This window comes from Sitodiplosis mosellana, unplaced genomic scaffold, assembly GCF_009176505.1.
Source record: "Sitodiplosis mosellana isolate CC-2019 unplaced genomic scaffold, AAFC_SMos_1.0 Smas_scaffold_12, whole genome shotgun sequence".
Classification (NCBI taxonomy): Eukaryota; Metazoa; Arthropoda; class Insecta; order Diptera; family Cecidomyiidae; genus Sitodiplosis; species Sitodiplosis mosellana.
The window spans coordinates 117,263-126,354 of record NW_022595254.1 but is presented as its reverse complement, the minus strand read 5'-3'; the positions used below and the strand labels follow the sequence as shown (position 1 = coordinate 126,354).

General features: G+C 38.7%; 1 protein-coding gene across 2 annotated transcripts in view; it reads left to right on the top strand.

The window, feature by feature from the left end:
- Positions 1 to 827: 827 nt before the first annotated feature.
- LOC129567657 (midnolin homolog) overlaps positions 828 to 9,092 on the top strand; it is a 40,082-nt gene continuing 31,817 nt past the window's right edge. The window contains exons 1-2 of one of the 2 annotated variants that reach the window (XM_055444765.1): positions 859 to 1,847; positions 1,942 to 3,408. In XM_055444765.1, coding sequence (XP_055300740.1) covers positions 3,200 to 3,408 — 209 coding nt within the window. In that variant the 5' untranslated portion in view covers positions 859 to 1,847; positions 1,942 to 3,199. Of the gene's footprint in view, positions 3,409 to 9,092 lie in introns of both variants that reach the window. The other variant, XM_055444764.1, reaches the window with a different exon arrangement.

Below are 9,092 nucleotides of genomic sequence, written 5' to 3'. Positions count from 1 at the left end.
GTATTTTTAGATGCTCATAGTCGTGAGTATACCTATATAGCAAGAGATCGTTCTTATGCATTCGATGAATCATTAAGTGAATGATTGAAGCAAAATTTGAAAATTTTCCTTTCGTTTCGTTCAACTCTTTAATTTCCCATTTGACACAAAGATGGCGCTAGTGTGTGGGAAAAATGACCAGGGATGTAAAAGTAAGCCGGCTTCATTGGTTATTGATTTCAAATTCGACTTTGTTTGATTCCATTCATGATTTAAGTTGAAATTCAAAAAAATATCCGTACAATTCTAACCAATTCAACGTTTTTTTTACAATAATTACCACGAAAAAACTGAACCATTGGATCCACTCATTCCGATGCATTGAGAAACGTAGTAGAGTGACGAGAGATAAAACACACACATCGCCCAGCAAGGAATACTAACGCGTTTTATAACAGCTGTTTTTTGTGTAAACAATGTTGTTGTCTCTTTTCCGTGTGTGTGGTGCGTAAACATGAATGAGTGTTGCTTCGATCGATGTGTGTGCAAGAGACAGTGTACTAAAAAATACATATGCACAGTCCATCATCAGCATCAGTAGCAGCAGCAGCAGCAGCATCAGTAGCAGCAGCAATACCACCACATTCACTTGCTATGAACGGCAAAGCCAAGCGCATCGCATACAGCCGACTCTTTCCAATCACAGTACTCACTCATTGCATTGTTACAGCCAGTGACGCTCCTATTCCAATGGTATATGTGAGGCCCGATTGTGTGTGTGTGTATGTATGCATGTGTAATAATTCACTGAGTGCGTGCATGTATACTATTTCCCAACAACGCGTTCGCTTCGAGGCTACCATATACTGAGACGCGTACAAATCGAACAGTCGAGTTGTGTTTTTGGTATAACATTGACGTTGTTGCGCCACTTGTGTGAATCTACAATTTTTCAAGGAAAAAGGAACTTACACAGCAAAGCCACAGCTAGAAGCGAAGAAGAAAAAAAAAACATTTAAAAAAATTCAATCAGTAAACAGAAGAAAAAATCTTGTGAAAACAACACACGCGCGACAATCAGCTAATGTAAACTTGAAGAAAAAAAATAATAAGAACAAAAATCTACAAAGAAGATACAAGTGAACGTGTGCAATAAATTAGAGCGTTTTTTTCTCTAATTTTATTTTTGTTGAAAATTCATTGTTGAAATAACGCGTTTGAATTGCGTGAGAAATTTGGCGTTTTGTGTATTAAGTTCTTGCTTATCAACCGTTGTCGACAAGCAAAAGCCAAAACGTGGTCGAGTGCGAAAAAATGTCGCTTATATAACGAAAAAAGAGAAACAATTTATTTTGTCACACACACATCGAATTTCGCGGGGACAAAATTGAATTTTGCAGTTTTCAGTGCAATAGACGAAATCGTTTGTGGTTGATGAATTTTTCAGAGTTGCCTGTTTACCACCATATTTCTATACCAATCATTTTGCTTCACGCATAATTCCCACAAAATTTCAATATAACGATTGTCTCGACTAAGAAGTAAACTCCAAAAGTTCCCTTGACGTGATTTTCAGAGAGCATTTTTAGTGGCGCAGCAAATACTAAAGCAAGAGCAAACCGACATAAATGAAAAACAAAACAATTCAAACATAAAATCTCGTGTTTGACATTCAAACAATATTTAAAAAAAAAAACAGGAATAAAAAAGTTTTACAGTGAAAAATAAAACGAAGTTTGTGCGCACACAATCGTAAATATTACCGTAAGAGTGCATGCGAATAATCGCAGAAGCCATAGTTAATACCAGTTGCAAATTCATAACCACAAGCAACACTTGTGAAAACACACAAAAAGGTTATCACAAAAGTATGTTTCTTCTTTTGTTCTGATACGTGGACCAGCAGCGCAACAACAACGACGACAAAATTGTTTTATTTTTCATTTGTTTCTCTCATTGGAGGCACGGGGCCATATTAAACTAACTGCGACACATACACAAGAGCACCCTTCATTGCGAAGTTATACAAAATCGGCACGTTCACTAAAACGACGAATGCAATTTAGCCATTGACCAACATTGGGCAATCAAAACGCGACAACACAATCAAGGCAGGTGAAAGAAAAAAAAATCAAGAATTGAAGAAGAAGCAACAGCAATCGAACCTGTCAAAAACGGAAATATTAAACCTCTCGGCTCAGTTTCAACATCATATATAAAACGTGCATATAGAACGTATATTTTCGCCGTTCAACAAATCACATACGGTTCGATCTGGCTCGTGTTGTTCGTATTCGTGGACAACGAATCGAACAAGCGTTTCCGCATCAGGAACAGAAAAAAAATTGATTCTTTGTCACGGTCTTTTTTTCGTCTTCTTCTTCTCCTCGGTGAAGCCCATTCGTGCATAAAAGTTAATAAAAGTCGGGATAAAGACGCAAAAAATACAACAAACGGTAGAAAACGAAACGTATCGAGAAAACACATGCATATATACAAAATCCAAAAGAGCGAATAGTGCACCATTAGATTGAATATCAAGTGAGAGTGAAACGTGTGAAATATACGAAAATATCAAGTGTTTGTGTGTGTACGCGCGCTCGTGGTGGTGTATATTCGTTACGAAATATAAAAGGAGGACTGGTTCGGTGCGTGTATTCTTTCGGTTTTTCCCCGAAACACTCAGAGACTGTACATATATTGGAGATTTTTTTCGGTTTACGTTCAGCGAGCGCAATTGTGTTTGTGTGCAACGGGAGAAAAGTTAAATACAACAGAAAAGAGAAGAAAAAAAAATGAACCGAAACCAAAACCGAAATTAAGCTTGCGTTGTGAAATTCACAACCATAAATGAACGAATTAATCCCACGAAACCAGCAAGAGTTAAACGAAAACTTATGAGAGCAACGTGAAAGCAGTTTGTTGCTTGAAAATTAATTGACTGGAAAACGTCGAAATCGAACGAAGAAGAAAACTCGATCGATTTTTATTCTGGAAAAAATACGACCAACAAAAAAAACTTAACACCCGAAAATACACATCGTTATACCTTCATGATCGTCAGTTTCAGCGCTGCACTTTTGATCAGTTTCAATTTTTCCCTGGAACGCTAGCGAGAGACACACACGCGGACCACGTGCATAACCGCTGCACCTCTCGCCAAATTCAAATTTTGCAACTATTTTCATTGCTGGACTGGTCTCAACGAAAAGATATCAAAATGGGCAGCGATTCACAAGATATTCAACAGCATATTGGGTGTGGCAGTGACATTAATTTATCACAACTCACATTGAACATTAACACAACGACCGGTGGCAGTTTTTCCGTCATTGTCGACAGCCATACAAGGGTGGAAAATCTCAAGAAAATCGTCGCCAAAAAATTGAAAGTGGCCAAAGATCGAATATGTTTGCTGCATCGAGAAAAGTAATTATAATCGTTCATATTTCCCTCAATCGTTTCACTTTTTATCATTCCGTTTCTTTTCTATTTATTTGTTAATATATTGTTTTCACTTTTTGACGAAAATTTTTCGGCAAAATGTGTGTCTGTCTCTTTCTTCGCTTTGGCAATTCATATATATTGTTTTGTCTCTTTCTCTGTGTATGTTTTTTTTTCGTTAATGTTTCTATTGTGTGTCGCGTTTAAAACGAAAACTTTGTTGTTATTGTTTCGAAATATACGAAAAGGAGAGAGAGAGAGAGAGAGAGAGAAGCGTCTGCAAATTTTTGACTCATCATCGCTTTGCCATTCGTTTTGCGCTTTGTGTGTGCATGCAATATACTTTCGAAAAGCAAAAAAAACCGACTACATCACCATCTCATGTAAAACATAAGGATTTTCTCGCTGTATCGTAGCTCGAAATCTGTTTGTTTTTTTCTCTCTCTCTCTCTCTCGAAAATCAACGGGGAAAAACAAACGACGACGACGATGTCTTTTCGTAATTAACGATAATTTCTTGCAGATATTTCACATAAATTACTCGCCTCGTTCAACGGGGCGAAAGCGAAAGTAAAACATTTATAATTTTTTTTTCTTCTTTTCGTTATACTATTTACCAATGTCCCGCGCGCGCACCGCTCGCGATCAATGATGAGAGAAAGAGATGCAAACAGAAAGCAAAGCGAAGAAGAAAAAAAGATCACGGCGAATGGATTTTGAGCACCATTAAATCGGCGTTTTCCGTGCAAAGCTCATGGCTTTGGGTGTGTGTATGAGTGTTTTACTCTGTAAATGTAACAGAAGCATAATGAATAATCGTCATGCTTTAATGTTCGGCTAAAGGTTTTAAAAGTTCGGCTCATGAGAATTACGCCAATTATTTTCGAATTTGATTTGGTGTATTCGCAAGGCCCATCGCAAATTAAAAAAGAAATGTGCACACACGAATTCAACAATATTGCTGTTGCCTTCATATCGGCAATTTTACAATGACTAATTATTGAAGATTTTTGTCGGTTGTCGAAAAATATTTTATTAAAGAGTCAACTCAAAAGTGTGTGAGAGAGAGATTGGTGTAGAAATTTTCTGAGTTGCGGAAATGATTAGATTTCCTTGATTCAGTGACATTCGCCGTGATGTGCTGTGTTTCGTGTGGGCATTTCGATTTCGATGATGCATGGATAAATTATCTTCTCTTTTGATGCCAAACTGAAAATGAGACGATGAGAGATAGAGAGAGAGTGCGGCAAAGTAGAGAGCGGCTCGGATCGTGATTATGAATAGGAAATTCATGCACTTATTATTATTCGGTGAATGCGGCCATTTTGTTTTGCCTCCTCTCACAATATCAAATTGTGTATTGAAGTGAGTCGCCGACAACGACGACGACAGCAGCGGCGGCGGCGGCGGAGTCGACGACGGTTCATACAATAAAAACGCCACATGACAAAGCAACACAAATGAAACACAACAACTCACAGGCCTCTCCAGTGTGTTTGCTTTTATCGTCACGCGTCGAAATTTAAGTGAGGTTTTCAACTCCTTACATGGCATTTACTTCAACTCGACACTATACTCTCTCGACATCATTTTGACTCGGCTTTTTTTTATCAGGCATTTAGTTGCTTTTTTTTCAACACACATCATACGCGTAAACACTAATGGCGTATTCGCGTAGCAGCGCGAACATGAACAAAAGCGCACTGTGTGTACAAACAGGCGTTAACCAATACATCAATGCACGGCACGCATCCAAACCCAGCTGATTTACATAGAGAGTGTGCCTTCGATTCTTAAACCACGCTTTCATGGTGTTTATTCTTCTTCTTCGTTTCCATTTGATTCGGGGCTTCTTTACATTATAACTTAACGCATATCATTGGTCGTCAATGAACGTCAAAATCGAAACGTACGTGTACATTTCACTGCTCTACAAACATCGAATTGCAAATATCGAGCTAAAAATCGAGGAATAAAGTGTTTGCTTGATCTGAATTAATATAAAGTTGACATCAGCCATTAAACTCAGGGTTATTCATAGGCTTTGTCATATCCAGCGCGCATGGTAAAAATCCCACTCGAAATCGATTTTCTGTTTGTTCGAACTGATATTTGCTGATTACAGCATAGCTTCACTGGAGTTTCGGTATTGCTCTCATTTCTACACAACATTCCCTGACTTTAGCATAACGAAAGACAGAAGCAAGGGAAAAATGTTGCTAAAAACGATGATGTAAGCCAATTGAATTTCAGTATTTTTCCCATATTTCCAAACGCTATCTTCAAGTGTTCTTCAGAGAGACACACAGAGAAAAAAGTATCGAATAGAGATATCAGTTACGACACGCGAAGTCAATTTCAAAAAAAAAGTCTATCTTTACTTTGGCCACTTATTCCCGTGTGATATGGATATACAATGGAGATTATGTATTAATGTTTCGTTTCAGCCGCAGTTCACTGCATACATGCATACGGTGAATAAATGTGAGATGTGTGTTTGTTGGGAGAGTATGCCTATCGGCTTTTGTGTGCATTCTCTGCCTTCTCGCTTCATGTGTTCCATTTACCGGTTATGTATTCTCGCTCGCACTCTCTCGCCATGTTGATGATGTAGCTGATGCGTATGCTCCTTCTCAGTTTACATATGATTCGATTTGGTTCTCTACTTCTTTTCTTCTCCTTCTTCTTCTCCATCGTTTGTTATTCCGCTACCACATTTCAAGCAACGCAAGTGCACGCATTCAGTTCAAATGCACTCACTCTATGCCTGTCTATCTCTTGCACGTTCGCATTTGCCACTCTCGTTACGAATACATGGTTTACAATTTTTTATTACGCATTCTTAACTGCGTATTTATATAATCACAGTATGAGACTCGAATATAGATATATGTGAAATGCGTGGCGCAATAATGCCAATGCAAGACCGACCGACCGGATTCGTCGACGAACCGTGGACTCATTGCTCTCTCTCTCTCTCTCTATACCTAAATGACAAAGCATCGAACCCAAATGCGCGTGTTACCATCAATATCACTTCTATACAATATATTCAGCGTGTGTAGACCGACCAACCGACCGAACGACCGATCGAACGACGAAGAAGAGAGAAAAAATATGATGAAAACATTTCCGATTCTATGCTTGCATTTGTATGGGTTTATTTCGAATTTTTCCTACTAGCTATTGTTTCTAGATGTGCATTCGTGGTCACTGTGTGCACGCCACTTAGAAGGTTCACGCGAGTTCATCGGCGGAGTGAAAACAGAGGAGAAATTTTTTTTTCTTTCGTTTCTTCCTCTACTGCGCTTTTCATTCGGTCGAGTCGGTCGTTAATCCTAGCACACGATTTCTCTCTGTCTCGCACCAAAAAAAAACACACAATATCTCGTATTTTGGATATATTATTCCATTCAATCAAATGCAACTGCAAACCGCCAACACGATGAAAGCTTGAGGAGTTTTTCCTCAGCAAGCAGCCACCACGCCAAATGTGAAAGTACCGATGATCGTCGGCACACTCACTCAAGAAACGAAAATCTCTCGAGAGCCAAACAATCGTATGAATAGAGAAAGAAAAAAAAAGAATCGTCTATTGAACGAATATTACGTCTTATCAAACCTTGGATCAGTGATTTTATTGAGCTATATTCAACGCTTATCCGAGCTATACAGCAGCATTAGCAGCAGCAGCATCGCTTCGCACATATTACATTATTTGAAGGAAAAACACTCAAAACTCTCCCGCTATGTACTCTCTTTTTTCTCACTCTAACTCAGCTACAAACAGTCGTGTAACTAGTGTATGGCAATCACATATTTTATTTATTTAACACGAACCCACCGAGATAAGGAGAGCAATGGTTTGCACAGCTAAAAGGCAACACAGAGGACAGAGCGTAACAGCAAGAGCGAATGAAAAAGAGTATCCGCTTTTGTAACGTTCCGTACGCTCTTTGTACATTTGAGTGAGCGAGTGTACTAAAAACCCGATATTCAAGTCGTTTGACCGATGTTGCTCCAAACACAACAGCAAACACATTTCATTTATCACCAACGAAATCACAAGAAAAGAGAAGAGGAAAAAATGAATAAATATAAAACGACACACACAGTCGCACACACAACACAGAATCGCAACACACTGTCAGTGAACTACTGTCGGTGCACAGACCAACGACCAATTTCAATAAAATGGTCGAGATAAATGAAAGAAAGAACGAAAAAAACTGCAATAAAACCAAAGTGATCCGTGCACCAGGCACACAAATGGAGTTTTCAACTCTTGTTTCACTCGTTAACTGCACAAAAGCCACGAATTTTGGGTGGAAAAAGCCAAAAATATCACCAACAAAACGATTTTCAACGTATATTAACGGAACTTGTACGGAACCTACAATTGAATAGAGAGAGAGAGAGAGAGAGAGAGAGAGAGAGAGAGAGAGAGAGAGAGAGAGAGAGAGAGAGAGAGAGAGAGAGAGATACGAAAAAAGAACGGGAAAAAGGAACACTTTTTTTCATCTTCGTGCCGAATTTCAACTACGTGTGCATTTTTCCTGGCATCCAAAGTGAAATGGACTAAATTAAATGAAGTCCAATTTTTTGTTGTTGTTCACATATGTGTATGCACAGTATAGTTTTTGGTCGGTCGGAAGCAGAAAAAAACACTCATTGGCCATTTAGAATTCTAGCCATTTTATGTGCAGCTCGTTTCGTTTTATTTTCATAATAGTTATATATTTCTCACAGCAATCACCAACATTTACACGCGCACAATTTGTGTGTCGTCTCTCTCTTTCTCTCGTTTCCACTCTCGCAACTGCCATCTGAATTTCTCGCCAAGCAATTTCGGCATTCATTCACTCCTCTCACGCTCTTTATGGTTCGGCCATAGTGAAAATAAGCATCTGTGCGTAGAGCCACAGATGCGTAACCACATTCCAAACGCAACTTCGGCACATTCTTTTTTTAAATATTTCTCTCTACCTCTCGGCTGGCTAGCTAGCGCTCTATCACAGCGCAGAGAAAGCGAAATGATGAAAAACCTCCAAAACATTTCGGAATTTTCAACTCAAATCCGAATTATTTCAATATTTTTCTACGCCAAACACAAATGCTAAAATAATTATAGCAAATTGTTTCAACAAGCTATGCAAACGAAACTTTTCATATTCGCCGAAAGTTGATAAACAGCTTGCGGAGGTTTTTACTTTGAATGTTGCAATGTTGATCGATTTATTTTGTGTGTGTTTTTTTTCTTTCGTTTGGAAAGTTGAATTCAGTGATAGCTGTTGAAATACTATCGTGGTTTGGTTGTCATAGCCGAATTGTGGGCGATGAAAACGATGGGAAAAGTTTGTTGTTGATTTCAAATAGATAATGTTTCTTGTACGAGTCGTCAATGCACATCTTTTACTACGACTGCTTACCTTTCCCCCGAAAAATGTTGCTCTGCCCTCTACAAAAACCACCATGATTCATAGTTGCTCAATTGCTTTTTCTATGTACTCGTAGTCGGAGCTACGCATTTTGTGAAATGATTGCGAAAAGGAGTCAGGGCCAGAAGCAAGTGTGTGGTGTGTGACGTTGTGTCAGTGATGACGATGTTTCCGACATTGATTATGATGATGCCGTGGTTCTTGTGTATTCTTCTGCTACTTCCCCTGAGC